Raw genomic sequence first — 22,631 nt, 5'->3', positions numbered from 1 at the left:
TTTATAGGGCTTATTCCACTAGAAGCAAGATGGCTGAACTCAATACTCACGTGAATGTCAAGGAAAAGGTATGATATAGTTCTATATTGGCTTATGGAAACTCCACAAACTGGATAATGTAGTCTCCAGCTAGTAAAAACTGAGTTGCAGTGGAAAAAGAGAAAAATGGTTTGGGGGGGATACATAGTAAGTTTTACACACTAGAAAACCATTCAACAGGGGCGCCTGGGTGGCTCAGTTGTTTGAGTGGTCGACTTCGGCTTAGGTCATGATCTCACCATTCGTGAGTTCAAGCCCCACGTTGGGCTTTGCTGACAGCTTGGAGCCTGTAGCCTGCTTCAGATTCTATACCTCCATCTCTCTGCCCCTCCCCAGCTTGTTCTCTGTCTCTCTCTTGAAAATAAATTTTAAAAATATTTTTAAAAACCCATTCAACAGAAAGAATTATAAGGAGCATTTACTGAATATGTGTTAAGCATATTACGTTCTTTCCCTCATTTAATTTTGACCATAACCCCAGTTAATACTGTTGTTTTTCTCATTTTACAGAAGAGAGAACTGAGACACGGAAAAGTTAAGTAATCAGCCCAAGTTGACATAGCTAGTAAGTTACAAACCTGGAATTTGAACCCAGGTAGTGCCATTCTACGGCCCATACTCTCAACGACATCCTGGGTTACATCTGAGGGCTGGCACATTATGTTACATCTCCAGAAATGGCCTCATATAGAGATGTCCACAGCATTACCTAGTGGTCATGCTGGATTGACCTATAAAGTTTCTTTCAACTGGAGAGTTCATGGCTCTGAAAATCCCCCTTCTCGTTATATGTTGAGGGCTGATTACACTTCAAAGCCTTTCCAAGTCTTGTCCTCTTCTGTGAACTTTCCTCCCTTTAGGGTCAAAACCTCTCACTTCCTATATATGCTGCCTTGCACTGTTGGCTCCTCATGATCATAAACCATATGAGACCACGGCATGAGACCATGGAGATAAATTTGTGCAAGCCATTTATCTGGCACCATGGAGACTGAGGCCCTAGAAGAGATATGTCCATGGTTGTACAGCAGAGTGGGAAGGCCTCTCCACCTTCCACAGGGCTACCTCCCACCTCCACTAGACCATAAACTACTTAAAGTCCAGAGTTTGTCTTTCATCTTTTTGTATCCTCACAGTACCTAAAACCGTGTGAAGGATGAGAGACGGAGCACTTACGGAGTCTCCACTTTTTTTCTTTCATTTGGCAAAGATGTATTGGACTCCTGCTTTGTGCCAAACGCTGTTCTGGATGCTGGGATTATGGTGCTGAACATGTAGATGAGATTCTGACTCCCTTGGAGCTTGCTCTTTAGGACAGGGAAACAGCGAGTCAATAAAGAACACGTAAATGAACCCAATCATTTCAGATAGTGGAACAATGAGGGTGACTATGGCAGGGGGTACTTTAGATGGGGTTGCTCAGGGAAGCCCTCTCAGAGGAGGTGATTCTTGAGCTGACAACAGGAAAGAAGCACCATGCAAAGACCCGAGGTTAGATTCCAGAGAGAAAGGCAAAAGTCCTGAGGTGGGCTAAATTGAATGTGTTTGAAGATCAAGTGCTCCGTGTTGCCAGAATGTAATGGGCAAAGGGATGGGAAGGGGAGCCGAGACCAGTGAGCACCGCAAGAGCCAGTTTCGGGGGAATGTTGGCTCTTCATCTGTGTTCCCGGACCTCCACAAGATCCGCAGGTGGAATCCAGGGCTCCACAAATTTGCATGAGAAAAAACACATGTTCATCCTCACTAACATCTGAATGAAATGTAGCATCTCCTTTGATCATGAATGCAGGCAAAGGAGAAAACCCACAGTTGCAGCAGGAGTATCTATGACTTTCACAATGAGAACTCACAGATCTCTTCATACCAAATTACATTTGCTACAGACACCTTGTAGCGATGTTGTTTGTTCATCACTACTTCAAAATTACGATAGTTTTTGGAACATTGTGCTGTTTGCTGTTAATAGAATAACACATATATTACTGTAGCATACATTTAAAAATTTTAACTTTATTTCAATATGAATGGTGTTTGCCTTTATACTCCTATGTATTTTATTTAAAACATTCTAAGAAAGACCCCGTAGGTTTCACCAGACTGCCAAAGCCCCAAAACGTTTAGAACCTGAGAGAGAACCATGTAGGGCTTTATTCAAAGGACAAAAGTAGCTGCTGAGTGGTTTTAAGCAAGAGCATGACTTGTGTGGTATCTTTTTAGAGCTCACCCTGGCTCTGTCAACTACTGAGCTACCTATTTTACAGATCTTCATATTAAATAACATTCTGAGGACAAGGGGGCTTAAGGTGAAAGACTCTCAGGAAATGTGGAGGAGCAGGGACTCAGACTCCACTGTATCTAGTTCTAAAGCCAGTCTTCTTTCCACTACATTACTGCTTCCCAGTTTTCCACCAAAATACCCTCAGGGCACAGGAGAAGAAACTTGTGACCCCAGGTCTCTGAGGACGTGGTCAAAACCATTTTCCACAGTATATAATTTATTTGGAGTCTCATGGGTTGCCTTAGATATCAATGCAAATTTTTTAGCCATTGTATTCTGACTATATTGCATATATTATTTTAATATAAAATTATTTTTACCTATTGAGTATTGAACAAACAATAGCAGAAAGATGTGCCCCCCCTTTTTTTTTTTAATGTTTTATTTATTTCTAGGAGAGAGAGAGAGACAGCGTGAGCAGGGGAGGGTCAGAGAGAGAGGGAGACACAGACTCTGAAACAGGCTCCAGGCTCTGAGCTGGCAGTCAGCACAGAGCCCGACGCGGGGCTCGAACCCACGAACCATGAGATCATGACCTAAGCAAAAGTCGGACGCTTAACCGACTAAGCCACCCAGGTGCCCCAGATGTGCCCCTTTTATATCATGGCTTCACATTCTTTCTGACTTATAGTCTTAATTGTAGGTGAGACTATGTGTTTCCCGATTTGAGAAGTTGGATCCAGTACCATAGTGCTGACCAAAGGTTGGCCCTTTTCCAAATGCCTGTTGATAGATGGATTGAACAGCTCCTAAAGTTGGGTTATGGGAAGGAAAAGCACTTTAAGGAATCAAAGTCATAGTAATTGATTCTTTGCAAAACATGGCTAGCTGGACAGAGCAATATGGTGGGCTCAGCAGAAAGAGTGTCTTATTCAAAACAGAGGTGGCATCCAGCCAGCAAAGGGAAGGAGTCCGATCTGTCAGCGCCTAGACCATAGAGGTTCTGTGTGAATACTCCCTGCAATGGCTTAGATGCCACATTCATCCACTTGTCATGATCATTGTCACATATGCACATGAAGATTAACAGTAGATGGTGTTTTTGCCATTGCAGTTCAGTAACTTATCAAAATGTTGGCATTATTTTGAAAGAGGGTGAATTTTAAGTTGTAAATATTATCAGTCTGCATGACAATGAGAGTAGGGCCCCTCCAACTCAATTAGTAACTCCCATCTCCTATAGCAAAAGGTTAATAGATTTATCAACTCAATAAAATAAATCATAATAAACAACTGAAAATTCTGCGATCCTTTATAATTTTACATTGATTTATTTTAGTGCATTTATTTCTTTTAGTTATTAGCTTTTATGGCCTTTTTATGATTAGTTTGTTTCTCAGTCTGTCACACAGAGCAATGACATTTTAGTTCTGAAGATTAAGAATAATAACAACTGTTTTGTCTTAAATTATAACTTAGAAGCTTTTAGAGACCTGTGAACAGATCTATGCACTATTTTTATATAATACCTAGTTGAGCACTGTGGGAAATTAATTCTTAATAAAAGCCTTGTGATGAAATGAGTTCATCAGTTACCTTTAGTGGATCCACTGTTGGATGAATTGAAAAGGAGAAAGTGCTTTGGTGAGAAAATCATTTCTGTCCTCAGGCAGCTTTTAGTCTAAAGGAGAAAATAATAGCTTAAGGTTTAACTGAAATTTACGGTTGATACTTTCTGTGACTGTTTTATTTTAAAATAGCTTTCTATTATTGGATTATAACTGGAACGATTTAAATTGGAAATACCATTAGACTCAAAGTTCAGTCTCCTTAGTGTGACATACATCCTCTGAGATCTGACCCTGTCTCCTTTTATACCTTACATATCGGCACTTCCCCACAGGCCCCCTTCACTGCCACCATCCTGACCTCAATGTTCCTTGCCTATAGGCCTTAGCAAAAGTGGTTTCCTCTATACGGGAGATGTCCTCCTCAGGAACCTGGCCCTCATTCACCTCCCTTTCAGGAGTCCTTTCAGAGGAATATCTCCTCTCTCTTTCCTCCTGCCCTACCTGAATGCTTTGCCCTTCTGTTCTCCTTTCAGCTTCAGCAGGGCTGCATTCTGCGCCAAAACCACTATGCAGATTGCGATGCTTAGTTCTGTCTTCTCCCCATGAAACTGTGTGCTCCTTGGGGGCAGAGATTGAGCCCCTCTTAATTTCATAGTCTTGGATGTGACACAGAATTGACCCCCAAATACATTGAGATAAATGAATGAATAATGAATGAATGAACATGCCTACTTGAATGCTTAGGTTCTTTAGAGACTACGTTTCCCATTCATTATATTTCGCAAAATCTTGAGCCTTCTTGAAAACTGAAATATAGGTTAATGGAATTGTCATCTTATTTTAGTACTCTTTGCTATTAAATAAAGCAAGTTTTAAATTGCTTCTAAAAACAGAAAGTAGGGTTACTTAGGTTGACTGACTACCTGTAGTTCTGCAAAAAAGCAGCATCTTTATAAGATGGTTGTCAAATACAGCTAGTCTCAGGAAGGTGTCCTCATAACCAATGAGGTCCTTTGGTGAGTAAAACTCGTCACATCCTAATGTACCAAAAGAAAAAAGAAAGGAAACCCAAAGGAAGAAGAAAACAATCCCCATATCTTACTTTGTTAAGGAAAGATCCCCAGGACAAAATCTTTGTGCTAATCAGGGACCTTATATTTGGGACATAGTCACTTTTACAACTCTTTCCTAGTGACATATTTTTAAAGAAGTTCAATACTAGAAACTCATGGATGAGTTAAGGATAGGGCTCAGTAGTTACTATTATATTATTTCTCATACAAAACACTATATTATCAAGCTAAAGTGATTTATAAAATTTTATATGTAATTCTCAATTAAGAAAAAATTATTAGAACTGACATAGACAAAATAAACTTTTTAGTCATATTTTCATGCATTATTATAAATCAGTTTAAGTAGAGTACAATTCAGCAATACAATTTGGTGATGGAAAGCAGAGGGGATCCTTGCTTGTAAAATGGGGTTACAAAATATTTGCTGACTGTCCAGTTATGATCTGATAACTAATTCCAACAAGAAGTGGTCCCTAAGCAACTTTAGGGAACCATGTATGCTTGAGAATTAATCTCCGATGAGGTAAGATCATGGAGTTTGGAGACAAAGGCAGAGATTATTAGCCCCCCAGTTACTAACTGAACAGTCTGGAGCAAGTCATCTAACTTTTCTGGGCCTCAGTTTCCTAATCTGTAGATTGGACATGGTAATAATACCACTTAACAAAGTCAGCAAATACAAATTGAGCTTTATGAGCTCCGAATCATGTAAACTATAAAAGATCTTGGGGAGCTCGTCTGTTTATGTTACAGCTTAAAAAATGGAAGACGTGGGGCGCCTGGGTGGCTCAGTCGGTTAAACGTCTGACTTCAGCTCTGGTCATGATCTCATGGTTCATGGGTTCAAGCCCTGCATTGGGCTCTGTGCTCACAGCTAGCTCAGAGCCTGGAACCTGCTTCAGATTCTGTATCTTCCTCTCTCTCTCTGACCCTCCCCTGCTCACGCTGCCTCTCTCTCTCTCTCTCTCTCTCTCTCTCTCACTCTCTCTCAGAAATAAATAAAAAACATTAAATAATTTTTTAAAAAATGGAATAGGAGCTCTAGTCAACACTTTTGTCTGGAACTCAAAATATAAATTCACATAGAATGGAGATTAGAAGAAAATAAATAAAAATCCCAAATGAAAAAAAGAACATAAAACTGGACTTGACTTTTTCAAACTTTTATAGCTACTGCTGAGCTTCATAAAAAATAAGTGAGGCTAGAAAACAGAATGATATGGAAATGGAGGAATAGCTTAGTCTAGTATATCCTTGCTGAGCTGTACCACTTATTGTGAATAGCTTTTAGAGCTGTTAAAGTTATAGAGGTAAATTGGGTTGTAAACAGTAATCATAGAGAGTCATTAAAATGAAGAAGGAAGAATAGAAGAGCCTCTAGTTCACTGTGGGGACAGAGAGGGGTCATCATAGCAATTCTACAGACGATAGAGATAGACTCTGTGTCCTAGAGTCTGTCCTCAACAGGTGGGCAGATGTCTCATTTTATCTTTTTTCCCTGTAACTATCTTCATCTATGTTTTCACAGAGTACTGAAATGTAGTTCAAGTCTTTATGTGGGGTGGTGTATGGTCAGGAAAACCCAAGCATTTGATTAAAGAAATTTAAGCAGGATCAGAGCATCTGTGATATATTAACTTCATTTAACAGAGAACTCATTTCATAGGATGTGGGACAGTTTTAATGATACACTGTTATGCTTGTTTTTAATTCCAGTATAGTTAAATACAGTGTTATATTAGTTTCAGGTGTATGATACACAGTTGTTTTTAAAGACCAAATCATGCAGGCTTTGGGGCAAATCTTAATTTCATAATTTTTTAGGAGTGTTTAGATCAATTGAGCCCAGTTCTTGAATTCTAACAGCAAAAACACAAACCACACAAACGGCTTCCAGGTTTCACCACAGACAGTTTCTTGTCATCATTTTCTCATAGGAAAGGGTCATTAAATTTCCCTTTCAAAGAAAGAAGAAACATTGACAATAGTTATTGCCTAATGCTTATGTACAGAACTGCTGTTATTGTTGCTTGGCAACTAGAAGAGATTTGACAGGGAGTCAGAAAGAACTGAATGAATAAATGGAAATGTCAGCATCAGTTTCAGGGGATAAGAAGAAATTTACTATTGTAGGATTAGCATCACATTGGTTTTTCTAGGCTACATGATTGGAATTCACAGTGTTTCTGTTTGGCTTCTCCTGCCCCCCTCCTTCCAGCCTTTTGCTAGAAAAGGAGCCCCTTTTGCACTATGGCTGAGAGGTATATGTAACATAGATGGTTAATGCTAAAATATACAAGAACAACCAAATAAGACTTTTGGCAGCAAGGAAAAAGTTACCTCTGTTGGCAATCCCTTGGGATTTATGGGCACTTCACCAATATTCTAGCTGTTTCTCACAATGATCCTTTGTATTAAATTATCCAGTTGATACAGATTTTTTTTTTTAAATGACAAGGCTACAGTGGTTTTCTCTCTTCTGACCTTGAGCACTAAAGATCTATTCAGATACATTAGATTAGATTAGATAGATTCAGCACTTAAAAGTGTGCTGCTTGTGTTATTATTAAAGTCACTCTTTCTCTGTAAATCATTTCTCTACAACTTTATTACATGGTCCTTATAAACGCAAATGGACTTCTAATTTACTTGTGTACCCAGTGACTCCTGTAATAGTAGTATCATAGGCTTTATGCCCCTAAAATATTTACTAATCGATATATAGCCCAATAACTGAGCCAAGATTCTGTAATGGAGGTCCTCAGTCATGAGGAGGAAGGGAGGAAAGAGTGGACCATGCCTCCCTGGTTTGGGGAAAGCATTAGAATGTCAGTGGGGAAAGACCAGAGTAATTAGAAAAAGCCTGTCTTGTTTGAGCACTCCAAGAAGTAGATGCCAGCATGGGACTAGAGGAGCAAGAGATTTCCTGGGGGCAGGTGGGGGGAGGGAGTGCTTATAAAAGAGAAGAAAGAGGAAGCACAAGCAAGCAGGGAGAATGTTCACACTTCCCTGCAGGTCTGGTGTCTTTGAAAGAAGAGAGAAGGGAAAGTTGGGTAGGAGGAGTCTGAGCTTGGAGGACTGTTTGAAGGATGTTTCCACAGATGGGGAGTCCTGAGGCCAAAGCTGTCCACTGGAAGAGTCCCGCATCCCTTGGGAATGATCTTCCGCCACCACCTGCCATCACAGTCACTGACTGGGAACATCCCGTGGGGAGTGTGGCTTGGGTTCAGCTCCGCTTCCCGCAGCAAGAGATTTCCATGGCACCACAATATTAGAGCGTATAACAAAAACTTATAGTAAAAAAGGAAATTGAAATACCTGTTTTGAAATTCAATCATGTAAGAGAAAAGCATGAGATTTATATATTCATTGAAAAGAATTAATAGGAAGTTTGAGAACCACTGTTAATTAGTAAATTAAAATGCAACCTCCGGGGGCACTTGGGTGGCTCACTCCGTTAAGCATCCGACTTCGGCCCAGGTCATGATCTCACGGTTTGTGGGTTAGAGCCCCGCATCGGGCTCTGTGCTGACAGCTAGCTCAGAGCCTGGAGGCTGCTTCAGATTCTGTGTCTCCCTCTCTCTCTGACTCTCCCCTGCTTATGCTGTCTCTCTCTCTCTCTCTCAGAAATAAATAAAACATGGGAAAAAAATTAATAAATAAATAAAATAAAATGCAAACTCTGGAATCCCCCTTCCCTTTGCCAGGTGAGCCATACTGCCACTAGTACACGGGGTCTTAACTTCTCCAGCCAATGATGATTTGCGGGTCCCATTTTCTATTAAAAATGTAGTCTGTTTTTAACCACATTTAAGGAAATGAAACATGTTCATTCTATTGAAAAACTGTGTGTCCTTTGGTAGATTGTGTAACCTCTCTGGATTTCAGTTTCTTTATCTGCTAAATGAGGGAATTCATGTAGAGGATTTCCAAAAGTCTTTCCAACTCTAATGTTGGATGAATTCATGGTCTTTCCCACCTTACAGGTCTCTTACAAGACCGGAAAAGGAGACTGTGTCACCGGTCAGAGACCCTGGAGGCAGTCTAGCTCTGATACAAATTAGCTGCCTCAATTCAAATGTAGGATATAACCTCTCTGTACTCACTTTCTTGTAAAATAAAGGAATTTGATTAAACCAGCCCTATGGTCCATTTGTGGTTCACTAGTATGGCATTTCTGATGCCGCCCTGTCTACAGACCCTTCAGAGCTCTGCTTCTCAATCCTTAATGATAATTACCAGTAAAAACATATTGAAATGATGATGGGGATCAATTATATAACTTAAAGTTAACAGTTTTCTTTTATTGCGGTAAGAACACTTCACATGAGATCTTCTGTCTTTAAATGTACAACGTGTTATTGTTTAGACACAGTGTCACACAGCACATCCCTGGAACTTAATTGCCTCGCATAACTGAAACTATACTTGTTAAACAGCAACTTCTCATTTTCTTTTCCCCCAGACTCTGGCCACTTTTGTTATTACTCTCTGCTTCTCTAGGAGTTTGACTGTTTAGATAGCATGGTGGAATCATGCCATATTCGTCCTGTGTCTGGCTTATTTCACTCAGCATAGGGTCCTCAAAATTCATCCCTGTAGTCACATATGAGAGGATTGCCTTCTTTTTAAAGGCTGACTACTGTTCCATTGCATGTACATACCACATTTCTTTATCTACTCATCCATCAGTGGACATTTGTTCATGTTTGGCTTTTTTATTGGCTGAAATTGTAATTTTAGCTATTCAACTAAGGCTGAATGTGCAAGTGACTTTTAGCTATTTTTACTGCCTTTGGAGGAAAAGCAAATAAAGAAACTCATTAAATTACTGGGAAAACAAGATCTGACCAGTAAGATGATAATTTTTACTGATGTTGAAACCAGCATGTGTGTTTTGAATTAGTCAAACCCCTTACAATTAAAACATAGTGTGTAGGTGAAGAAATAACACTTTCCCTAAAGTGAGTGAGTATTCCTGGTTTCTGTGGTGTTTAGATAGTCTCCTTACTTCACACCACAATAAAGAAATATCCAAAGTTGATATAATTTGGAGATTAACTTAACTCCTCTATTCTGGTATTGACTAGTGGGTAATTAACTTTTTTATTCTGGTATTGATTAACTGGTAATAGTGACTTATATCTCTGTGGGACTCTTTATCTAAAAAGTTCTGTGAATGAGCAGGGGGAAAAATATCCACAGGGAAAGTGGACGTCATTAATTATCTTTTTTCCCCAAAGTGGAGAGCTTAAATTCCAAAGAAAAGGGGGAAGGATTTTTACTGAATATTCTAAGTTAGAAGCAGAAGATCAATTAAAAGCATTTTACTTTTCTATTCTGATTAAAATCTCAAAAACAAAATCCCCCATTAAAAATAACATTGCCCCCCTTTTTTTGTCCTCACTAATAAGTCTAAATGTGTAATTCATCAGAGAAAATAGCTAGACAGAATATTTACCTAAGTCCTAATACTGTGTGGGTGTTAACAGGCTGGCTGAAAACAGACTTCCAGCGGACTCAGGGGCTCACCCTGTCCTAGATTACATGCAAGTCTAACTGGCAGTTCTGGGAAAATATGAGGGATCAAGCACAAGCACAGTAAAATGCAGGGAGACAACTAAGCTAAAAGGATAAAATGAAATGAGTATGAAGCTCACTGCTTGTCTCCACGTGGATTACAGGGGCCAATGCTGCTAATAGCAGCCATTGATATATATTTTTTAAACCTGCAAGTGCCAGGTTAAAGGTCAGAATTTTAATATGAAAAACTTCTTATGGGGGGGGTGGACTAAATTAAAAGATTTAAGACATTTGGTTATCTGATTTTAATTTTACTATTTCTTTGGATGGGAGAGAAGTCCATTTGAGTATCTCTTGGTCTACAAGTCATCAGGTATTTCTAGGAATTAGAGAAGTTATATAACTTTAAGTTATCAATTTTCATTTAGTATTATAACAACAGTTAAATTAATTTGCTTTTTCTTCCTTCATACCTTCAGTGACTTGACAAAATATAGATCTAGAATTGATGGAAAGAAATCTGAGTGGTGGTGGTTGTTTTTAACCCTTTGAGAATACTCTTTGAGGTATTCTCCAATAGCTATAACAATATTTCTCCCATTGAGAAGTGGGGTCTATGCCCCTTCCCTTAAAATTAGGTAGGTTTTTGGAACTAGCTGACCAGGACAGTAAAAAGGAGGTAACACTACATGACTTCTGAAGCTAGGTGATTCAGCTTCTTACTTACTAGTTGGGACACTTGTGCTGGTCCTCTGGGCTGCTATAGAAACAGTCTGTTTTAAGCCCACCATGCTGTGGGGAAGTCCAAACTAGCCCACAAGGAGAGGCCACATGGAAAGCACCTGAGACTACATAGAGATGCCCAGCCAGACCCCACCTGCACCTGTATTTCCCGGCCTGACTGTACTAGCTCCGCCATCTATATACATGAGACTCCAAGCCAGACCTACTCAGCTGAACTCCTCCCAAATTCCTGACCCACAGAAATGTTGAAAAATTACAGATTGCTGTTTTAAACCATGAAGTTGTGGGGTGACTTTTTATGAAGCAGTAGATAACTGGAATGCCGTCTCTAAAAGTAAAACTGTCCTAAACTAGAACTGATATTTTTGAAGTTATAATGTTGCATAAATAATGGAGGTGTGGATGGCTAGATACTGCATTCAAGTAAATTATTTGATAGGTGAGCAGTTATACCTAAAAGGAGGTTGTCCTATGCCGCTTTCTTTTTCTTCCACACTGTCTCACCTTATCTGTGACTTCCCATATCTCCCATTCATGGTTCTCAGTTTCTGGATGGACATTAAAATCAGAAAGAACAGAAAAGAAAAATCAGTGACCAGGCCCAGATTTAATTGTTGGAGATGGGACTTAGGGGTAGGAATAGTTTTATAATTCACCAGGTGATTCCTGTTTGTAGTCAGGGGTGAGAACCAGTATTTGATTCTGACAGTGCTCAGATCTATTTTCCCAGCTCAGTTCTTCCTTGGTGCTGCAGATTCAGAGGTTCAGCTGCTCTCTAGGTGTCTGGATTTGTGGATTCTTCAAGGATAGTGCTCCATCTCTGCCATGGCTCCTCCTCTCTCAGATGACACCACTGTCCCCATAACTGTTCAAGTCAGAAACCTGGATCATCCATATTCCTTTGTCCTCCTTGTTCTTTGCATCTAGTTAAATACAAATCAGTCACTTCCTCCCAATTAATTTGTAAGTGAGTCATTCTCTAAACTGCCCCATCTTGGTCTATTTTCTGTTCCCTGAACACTGCATTAGAATCCTTCCATCCACTTGACCTCCTTCTGCTCATCCACATAGAAACCACAGTGACCTTCTCAACTATGCAAATATCACTCTCCTCTTCTAAAACCATTCTATGGCTTGCCCTTAGAATAAGGCTCAAAATCAGAAGATGGCTTGCAGGGCCCTGCACATCTTTGCCCCGTGCCTTTCAATCCAGCTTCATCTGAAATCCCCTTCCTTTTAACCTTTAGTGCTCCCACAATCCTGGAGCATCATTGCTTTGAATGTGCTCCTAGTCACTCTGTTCTGTCCATTAATAGATGTTGCGTGCTTTTCTTGCAACACTCCCATCTCTTTCCCTCTGCCTTCTCTCGGTCTTAGTCACCTTTCATTCATAGTTCAGGTGGGGGTTTCCCTGACTCTGGATTAGGATAGGTTCTCCTGTTACTGGCACCTAAAGCATCTTTATTTTCCCCTTCTGTAACATTTGTCAACCATCTGCCTTCCTGCACTATAAACTCCAAAGCTGGTCAAGGAGTGTATCTGTCACCACCTACAATCCGGCTTTTAGCATAGTTTGTACTTTGTAACTGACTGAATGAATAAACAAATGATCATGGATTAAGGGGTAAATATCAGCTCCAAAGGAAGTTCTTATGGTAATACTCTGGCCTCTGTACTTGGCTCTGGCCCATCCAAATTCAAATCAATTTGGATAAGATCTAGAAGATCTCAACTAAATTTAAAAATGATGTAAGGTCAGAAGGAGTGGCTAATGCACTCCCTGATTTTGGTGGCAAAGCAGAGTTCTAAAGGCTAACAGCTGGCTTGAGGGATGGGTCAGAATTTACAGATTGAAATTTAACGAAGTTGAGTGCAAAGCCCTACACTTACATCCTAGTTGGTGCACAAGTACCACACAGGGACACTTGTCACAGAAACAATCTAGGGTGTATTAGCAGCAGAGTAAGCTCCATCTCAGCCAGTAATTGGTGTGGCTCCTAAAGGTGCTGGTGCCGTCTTAGATTCCTTTAAGGGATAAATGAAGTCCAGCCAGGACAGGTACAGATCCCACAGTCCTCTGCTCTGATCCAACTGCTTCTGGAACAATGTGCTTCATTTATAGAACCACATTTCAGTCAGATACACTTGGAGGAGCTTGACCAGGGTGCTAAAAGCTTGGAAAGCACAGCTCATTAAAAAAAGAAAAACTGCTGAAGAACTTCTAATACTCCATAAAAGATGGAATTCTGGGGCATACTTTGGTTCCTTGAAAAAAGAGAAGGGCTGGTCTTTAGGAAAAGGATTATATTTACACTCTGGAAGACTAGGACCAAGGACAGGCAATATCTAACATCCTCTCTATGGCCACATCCTTTTTATCATGACCTTTCTCAGCCTGTCACTCTCTTTGACATCTGCTCTGTGTCCTCGACAGGCTCCTTCATCCCTCAGCCTCACCCTACTCCCAGTCCATCACCCCCTTCATAGACCACAGATGCCTCAATCGTCTACATTTATGATTCTCATCCCCCATAACCCTGAGATCTAGGATGTACTACTGTGTTCCTTAGAGTTTATAACCCTGAATCATTCCTTTTCTCTGTTCCTGGCTTACTGAGCAGTCTAGGGAAAATCATGACAAATCTGCACTATCCAACATTCGTGGATGCTCATTCCTGCTCCACTTTCTTCCATGTATAGAGGCCACTCCCATCACCTTCCCATAAGGCAGTTCTGAGCCTGTCCCCACTTTTTAAGCCTTGAAGCAAGCTTTAAAACTCTCACTCAGGAAATAGTTTCCTTACATTTTCCTCTTCACAATCTCAAATTTTCATTATGTCTTCACTTTCTCAGAATTCAACAATGAGAGAGAAGAATCTCCCCTCCTTCCCAAAGCTTGTTTTTCCACATGGATTTTGATAACCATTTTCTTTCATTTCCTCTGGGACTTTGTTTCATAATTCATCTTCTATATTTTCCTCTGCTCAAATCCTTTCTCATTGCCGGCTCCTACCCTGGGTCAGATAAGCACACTCAACCATTTTGGGAAGATTAATTCTGCAGTGATTGTTTTAAGATGGATTGGAGAGAGGAGAAACCAAGCCAGAAAATCCAATCAGAAAGCTTTTTTCAGAGTCCAGGTGAAAAGCAAAGGGAATTTGTTGGGGGTAGTGAAAGGGAGCAGAGAGAACATGTGAGATCAGATGATTTCATTGTCAGAATGACCCTTGAGCTAGTTGTTACTTATGACTTTGCCTTATTTTCCCACTGTTTTGTCAGTTCCTGGAGGCAACGATTGTGTCAGATTCATGTCACTTTACCTCACAAAATCTGGCTTGAATGAATAGTTAAAATTCCCTTGAAATATGTGTGTGTGTGATGGGTGAACAGGAAGGTGTATTTTTCTTAAAAGAGGTTAGTTGGTGAGCAAAGGAAAGATACCCCCATTTTAAGAAGAAGAAAGGAATAGACCTTCGCTCCTCAAATTGTGGTCCATTGTACTATAGTTCCCTTTGCTGTAGCAAATCGTCACAAATTTAGTAGTTTTAACTAAATAACATGAATTGATAATCTTACATTAATGGAAATTGGAAGTCCAGATGGTCCTCATTGGGCTAGAATCAAGATGTCGGCAAGGGCTTTGTTCCTCTCTAGAGGTTGTAGGTTCAGAATTTGTTTCTTTCTTTTTCCAGCTTCTGGAAGCTGCCTGCACTCCTTGGTCGTGGTCCCCTTTCATCTTCGGACTTAGCAGTGGCTGGTCAGGTCTTTCTCACATTGCATCGTCTGACATTGACTTATTTCCTCCTTCTACTTAGAAGGACCCTGTGGTTATAGTGGGCCCACTGAGATGATCCAGGATAATCTCCCCATTTCAAAGTCAGCTAACAACCTTAGTTCTTTGTAATCCTAATTTGTATGTAACCTTACATATTCATAGGTTCCAGGGGACTGGGGCATGTATGTCTTTGGGGGCCATTATTATGCCAACCACATCTGTGGACAAGCAGCATGTACATCACCTGGGAGTTTATTAGAAATGCAGAATTTTGGGCTCCACCCCAAGCATCTGAATCAGATTCTGCATTCTGATTGGATTCCTAGATGATTTGGATGCACTTTAAAGTTTGAAAAGGCACAACTAGACTGTCTCTAAGATCTTCTGTACTTTAAACTTCCCATGAGTCTCTGAAAACTACATTTTTTTCACCTTCAAATCTTCATTATTCCTTCTAATCCTGGTTTCCTGCCAAAAAAAGTTAATTTTGATTTGTACCCCTGGTGTTAATTCCCAAAAAGTCAGCCAAGTAGAACATGACAACACCTCATACATATTTTTTTTTTTTTTTTTTGCTGGCAGAAAGTAGATGTTAGAAAAGGCAATTAAATTATAGAGTTATCCATAGTACAGAGGTACTGGCCTACAAAGAGTATTTTCTTTCTCAAGAAGATTCATAAGAGAACTGCCTTCATTAGTGTGTGGATAATATTAGTGGTCCAGCAAGTGAAGCAAAACACACACAGATGAGCTGTGTTTAAGGCATCTCTGAATGGCTCAGCATTTGAGAAATGTGACCAAAGCTGATTATAAAATTCCTTTCAAAGTTACAAGAATGGCAAACACATAAATAACTCTGGTTCTCACTGATGTGCAAAGCAGGTTATTGGCTGTTGGATGCTGTCCTTAGGGTAGGGGGTAAGATGGACCTACAACACCACAGGCTCCTCAAGGCCAGGACCAGCCATGTACACAGCCATACATGGTGTACAGCCCTAAACCATCCTCCTGGTACCTAGGAGGCACTCCATTCATTGTGGGCTGGAATACTTTTTAATACTGTAATACTTTACACTGAATTTCAGAAACGCACTGGGGAAAAAATGGATTAATAAAACTGGAATATTTCAATGGCCATCTTACTAGGCTCTCTACTTCCTTTAGGTCATTCAGTTGTGCATTCATATATTCAACAAACATTTATGAATCATCTACTGAATGCCACCCATTGTTCTAGGCCTGGCAGATATATAAATATGGCCTCTCTTCCTCAGGAGCTCATGTCAGTGAGACAGTGAGCTCAGTGGGACAAATAGTCACGTAAGTAATTATGGCAACACCAGTTGCTAGAAGAGGTATGTGAACAAGGCTCATGGGCCTTCTCCATTCTGTCCTTCACATTCTAACTGGGTTTATCTGTAAAGTCATCCATTTCTCCCCTTTGCCAATTGAATTAATTATTTGGCTTTATTATTTTTATTGCCAGCCCTGGCTGCTCATGTTGTGTCTAGCCTTTGCTGCTTACTGTAGAAAATGAAACCCTCTCAAACTAGTGCAAGTAAAAGAGGTTATATAGGTCTGGTAGGGTTTCATGGGACTTCAAGACAAGCTAAAGAAGCAGGCAAGGCAGGAAGTGAGGCAGCTCCAGAATAGCCCCTCTTCATCCCCATGCTCTTCTCTCCCTTTGTGTGAAAACATCCAGACTCCCAAGGCAGAGACTCTGATTAGCCCACTTGGCTTTTCTGTCAGGCCACTTCCTGACTCTGGTGATCTTTGTCATTGCATTCTGATTGCTTCCTTCATATCACTCACTTAGTGTGAGTTGCAGTTACATACATTTTAAATTTACATACTCACCTCTCTTTTCCTCTGTAGGTTTGTAGTAACAGTATCTGTTTCATTAGTGCTGTATCCAGCCACTAGTACAGTACCTGATCATAGAAAGTATTTAGTGAACAAATAAAGAATGAGCAGACTGGAAGAGAGGAAACACATGTTATAGTGATGGGCTTCCTTATGGTACATCAGCTTGCAGGTGAAGGAGGGATTGAGGAGAGCCTTGGGTCCACTGACTACTCAGTGAGGCTATGCAGGAAGGTTCTTAAGGAAAGAGGTATAAAAATAAATTTTGGCTAGCACCCTAGACACATATTCTGTCCATTTCAAAGACATGCTGATTTTTACACCTAGAGGGACCCTTCTCCTTCGTGGCCCAGAGTAAATGTGCCAACCCTTTTCAAAATTTATTGAGCAGTTAATATATGCCAAATTCTATATCAAACACTTCACATGCGTCATCTCTTTTCATTTTTAGTGAGACACTAACAGGTCATATCCTCATTTTACAGCTACAAAACCAAGTTTTAACCTTTTAAACAGTTCATCCAGGGTCCTAGAGCTAGGATGGAGCAGGACCAAGATTAGAATATAGGTCTTTTTAAATTCAAAGCTCCTGAGACATTTAGCTGTCTCCTCTGTTAAAGTAATCTCCCTTCTCCGGGCAAACTTTACTGGTTCTTCTCTGTAGTACCACAGCACCTTGTTCGTAAAGACAACACAGGGTCACTATACACCTACAAGTGCAAACGGTTCTGGCTCCTCTGCTACACTGTCCCTTTCAGGGCAGGAACTGTATCTGGTTCCCCTCTGTGTCCTCTGCCTGTCACTTAGTGGGAGCCCAAGCATATCTGTCTTCTGGGCTGACTTTTAGAATGATAGGCACTTACTATGCTCTTTTGTATTTTTAAAATTTCACAAAATACTGGGAGTACCTTAAAATAAAATGATCAGATGTCATAAATATTCTTCCCATCTCAGTTATTTAGAGGACATACACATATTCTCCTACCCGTATAGTGTTTAAGTCATATCACAGTCACCTATGAAGACCCCCCTATTATTATGGACGGTAAATGCGAAGTGATAGGATGGCCCAAACCCGCTTGCAGAATATGCCTTTGACTCAAAACAGCAGCCGGATACGGCTATAAGTTGGCATTGTCTTACTCAACAAATAGTTGTTAAATACCTGCTATATGCCCATGATTAGTCAGACAGGATGGGCGTGTTGACAATGCAGAGGTGTCTGAGAGGAGAACTCTTGCCCACATGTCGCTTACCATCTAGTGAACAGAGCATGCATACACTTAGGACGTAGGTGCTAAGTGTAAAGAGACATCTGCTGATAGAGGCTGTGGGAATTGAAAGGTGCAGGGTGACTGTGACAGGGCTAGTGGAGAAAGACCCCACGGAACACATGGCACTTTAGCTGGACTCTAATATTCGGATGAGCAGACACCTCTTCTGTCAAAGACAAAGCTCACAGAGGTGAGGGTGGGGAGCCAGCACTGGGCAGAGCGAGAGGGGCGTTTGAAGTACAGGCTGGAGTGGCTGATGGCCTTGAATGCTCAGTTGTAGAGATTTAGCTTTCTTCTAAAGAAAGGGAGTAAAATGGCCACGATTATAATTTAGGAAGTGCAGTCTGGCGGGAGCCTGGGAATGAATTTGCAGGGGAAATGCCGGAAGCAGAGAGAGCAGTTATTTTATGTTTATTTGATAATACTGGGTCCCTACTGATGACATAGCTGTGTAGGTGGATTGAAAACTTTGCTCAGAGAACCATTTTTGAAACTCAGACATAGTCTAAGTGACTCATCAGTAAGCCAAGAAGAATTTCTAAGGAGTCATCACAGACAGGTTCAAAAAATGTGCAGTGTGAACGAGGAAATCTGCTAACAGCTCTTAAAGCAGACAACGCAAGTCCAGGGGAGGGAGGTTAATGTGGGAAACTGAAACCGAACAACGTCTGTGAAAGCCACTCTGCCTGGCTGCTCAGCGCAGGCGAAATGCCAGCAGGGCGGTCCTGAGGCTGCACGGGGTGAAGCCTGCCGAGCCAGATAGAAAGCCCCAGAGAGAGGGAGGCAGGAGAGATTAAACCACTGAAGGTAAAATCAAAACAACTTCTGAGGTGCAAAAGGCGGATTTCTCAATTGCAAATTGAATTTGCCAAACCAGATTTAAATTAGTAGAACCCAGACAAGGGGATGATTTGAGAAGGGTAAAGCAGTTGCTAAATGAACCTCTACCAGCGGTCCCGATGGTCACCCAGCAGCCTGCACTGCCGCCTGGGCCACCCCTCCCGGACCACTCTGTTTATGGCATGAGAACGCTTGAGGGATGCAGTCAAGTGCAGCTTCAAACAGTGGGCTTCGAAGTGAAGCTGCAGCAGCAGGCACACCAGCTTGGGCTGTGGCAGTGGAGTAAAGGCTGTAAGTCTGTAGCAGTGCCAAAAACAGCCTCTGCAAAACAGTCACTGCAGGCGTGAATTTTATGAGTTCCCCGTATGCAAACTACCATTAGTCACGCATTGATTGATCCATTCCTCCAGGAGCTTCATTTCCAAATGCAAAGGCAGCCTTTCAATACAAGCTCACTATAACACTGCCTTTGTCATCCACTCCTTATTTTAAAGCTACTTCATAATGAGGTCTTTTTTGGATTTAAATGCATAGACCCCCTTATAACTCTGCTGCATCATGAATAGGGACACTGTGAGGTCCCTGTATTTTAATGTGCATGTATGAGCACACAGGATTTCTCCATCTTTCTCAAAGACATTTTCATTGGAAAGTAGATGTAGTGAATTTATAAATAAGAAAGTGGAAAAACAATACGCCTCCCTTCACATTAGCCAAGTCCTGGGATTAAAGCAAACACAGAGCTTGGCCCAGAAATACAGCCAGAATTTAACATTACTATGGAATACCTAAGAATAGGCAGAAATTCTTTATTCCTTTTTTTTCTCATTTCTTTAAAACTTGACATTCCTATCTGAAGTATCTTCCTCTGAGAATTGTATGCAATATTCATAGTTAGATTTGATATCAGAACTCAGTTATTGACAATTTTCTTAGAATATGTTCAGAACTAGAATATATAAAATGACAAGGATAGGTGTTTTCTATATCTGACTGCGGTTGGATTTTTTTTCCTTTTAAAGAGGAAATAGGCAAATGTTATATAAACGTCTAAAAAGGAACTGTCTCTGTACACTGTGGTTTATATATTATGTTTTACCTTAACAAAATAAGCTATGTTTTGGAGAAGAGGGACTGTAAGCAGGGAGAACAGTTATTTTGTGTTTGTTTCATTATTCTGGGTCTTTACTGATCACACAACTGTGCAAGTGGATTGGAAACTTTGGTCTAATGTAATTATAATGCAGTTAATGTAATTAATAACTAATCATTGCATTATCTAGAAGGGTATGGCTGATAAAATAATAATGGTAATTATTAAGTTTTTGTTAATGTTTATTTATTTTTGAGAGAGAGAAAGAGAGAGAGAACAAGAGCAGGGGTAAGAGAGAGAGAGGGAGGGAGACGACACAGAATCTGAAGCAGGCTCCAGGCTCTGAGCTGTCAGCGCAGAGCCTGACGCAGGGCTGAAACCCACAAACTATGAGATCATGATATGAGCTCATGTCAGATGCTTAACCAACTGAGCTACCCAAGCACCCCATATATTTTATTTACTTATTTTTATTTTTTTAAGTTTATTTATTTACTGTCAGAGAGAGGGAGGGGCAGACAGAGGGAGAGAGAGAATCTCAAGCATGCTCTGAGCTGTCAGCACAGAACCTGACTGGGGTGGAGGGGCCTTGATCCCACAAACCGTGATATCATGACCTGAGCTGAAATCAAGACTTGGCACTTAGCCACTGAGCCACCCAGGCACTCCAAGGCTTTTATATAACACTAAGCAACCATAGTAGCTTGAAATGTTAGAATTTTATTTAAAAGAATTACATTAGAAGGATAAAATGTAATGTTTACACATAACTCCAATGCAGTGGTAACTATTAAGACGATTGTATCTGTCATTGGACACACACACTTAGTGATTTTCCTGGCTAGATGCAGATGTTTTTGTTCTTGTTTTTCTTTCAGCTTCTCTTTTTAAAAAAAGGGAAATGGGGACATACTGATCAAAGAGTACAAACTTCCAGTTATGAGAATAATAAGTTCTGGGGATCTAATGTACAATATGGTGATTATAGCTAATAATGCCATATACTGCACTTGAAGGTTGTTGAGAGTAGATCTTAAATGTCCTCACCACAAAAAACAAATGGTAATTATGTAATGGAAGGGAGATATTAGCTAATGGTATGGTGATTATCATTTCTCAGTATATAAATGTATCAAATCAATATCTTGTACACCTTAACTTACACAATAATAGAGATAGAGAGAGAAAGCTATCTTTCTAACATGATGAATGAGTAAGAAAGGACAGCTTAACAAAAGAAAGGATGAGGGCACCTGGGTGGCTCAGTTGGTTAAGCATCCGACTTCAGCTCAGGTCATGATCTCACGTTTTGTGGGTTCGAGCCCCACATCAGGCTCTGTGCTGACAACTTAGAGGCTGGAGCCTGCTTCGGTTTCTGTGTTTCCTCTCTCTCTACCTATCCCGCACTCGTGCTATGTTTCTCTCTGTCTCAGTAATAAACATAAAAAAATTAAAAAAGAAAAAAAGAAAGGATAGTTGAGAGATACTCACAAGACCTAAATCCTTTGCATGGCCTTGTAGGCCTTGCATCATTTGGTCTCTGCCCACGACTGGTCTCTGCTTGTATTCTAAAAGCCTCAGCTTCTGCCTCCCTCCATATTCACCTCCATCTACTCCCTCCTCCTCTGTGCCTCACTCTGTACTCATACTGTTCCCTCTACCTAAAATGCCTTTCCTCTTACCTCCTACTCATCTCTCTCACTTATCCTTCAGATGTTAGCATACCTTTATAAGGTCAAGTCTCCCTGTCATATGATTGAATAGCATTAATCACAGTGTACACATATGTATTTATTTATGTGATCATTTGATCAACACGTACATCCCCCTCTAGTCTGTAAATTCCAGGAAGTTTGGTGCCTTTGTCATACAATAGGCATTCAAAAAAATATTCACTGAATGGATTTCTAAAGATGGGAAAGAGAAAAGGTGAGAAAGAACATATAGCTGAAGAAGTAAATATTTTTAATATAGAGTCTAAAAAACTAAGAACTATAATAGGTGAGAATAGAAAAAAGAAGTAAAGGAATCTTGAGACACATGCATACAAATACATATATTGTATTAGAGTCCTTGGTTAAACCCACATGTTTAGCATTTATGAATGTCAAGATTCAAAACCAGCTTTCTGATCAATAGTGACAAACCTCTATAAGTTATGTACGTCTAGCTTGTGTTCTTTTCTCATTATAATCTAAATACTCTCATGTACAGATTTATATGAGATAGGCTGCCTATTTTCTGACATAATTAGGAACTGGGCTATATTTAACTAAATGTTCTGGTTAGGAGAGTCATGTTACACATATTGTACCTATATAATCTGTAGTCCATGAATCTGCATGTAACTCTAAAACTCACTTAGCCATAATTTAACCATTGATGAAAACACATAAAGATTGTACTGTGCTTTCATGATCATGATACTTACCTTTGCACCACACAGACTCTAGAATCTATCAGTAGCAACTACAATAATCCCCTTGATAGAAAGCTGGGTGAGCTAGGTTTTGCTCAGGTAAGTATAGCATCCTATAGTAATTCCAGGTTCTGTGAGACAGAGATCAATTAATTCTGTTAGTAAAGAATATATGCTAAATTTAATTAAGAAATAC

At 40.2% G+C, this 22,631-nt stretch overlaps 1 protein-coding gene and 1 long non-coding RNA gene across 6 annotated transcripts in view; one reads left to right on the top strand and one right to left on the bottom strand.

Annotated features, from left to right (window-relative positions):
* SPATS2L (spermatogenesis associated serine rich 2 like) overlaps positions 1-22,631 on the top strand; it is a 165,342-nt gene that overhangs the window by 82,595 nt on the left and 60,116 nt on the right. For all 5 annotated transcript variants that reach the window (XM_039222067.1, XM_039222066.1, XM_039222065.1 and 2 more), the window contains exon 3: positions 8-68. In XM_039222067.1, coding sequence (XP_039077998.1) covers positions 30-68 — 39 coding nt within the window. In that variant the 5' untranslated portion in view covers positions 8-29. The remainder of the gene's footprint in view (positions 1-7; positions 69-22,631) is intronic.
* Positions 15,258-22,565, bottom strand: LOC120223838. The gene is made up of 3 exons (XR_005526381.1): positions 22,448-22,565; positions 16,804-16,877; positions 15,258-15,414 (listed from the first exon to the last, which is right to left on the bottom strand). It is a non-coding gene; the product is annotated as an uncharacterized LOC120223838 (long non-coding RNA).

This window comes from Hyaena hyaena, unplaced genomic scaffold (assembly GCF_003009895.1).
Source record: "Hyaena hyaena isolate Hyena2069 unplaced genomic scaffold, ASM300989v1 scaffold_1050, whole genome shotgun sequence".
NCBI lineage: Eukaryota > Metazoa > Chordata > Mammalia > Carnivora > Hyaenidae > Hyaena > Hyaena hyaena.
The sequence above is the reverse complement of the archived record's forward strand: the minus strand, read 5'-3'. Positions and strand labels throughout refer to the sequence as shown.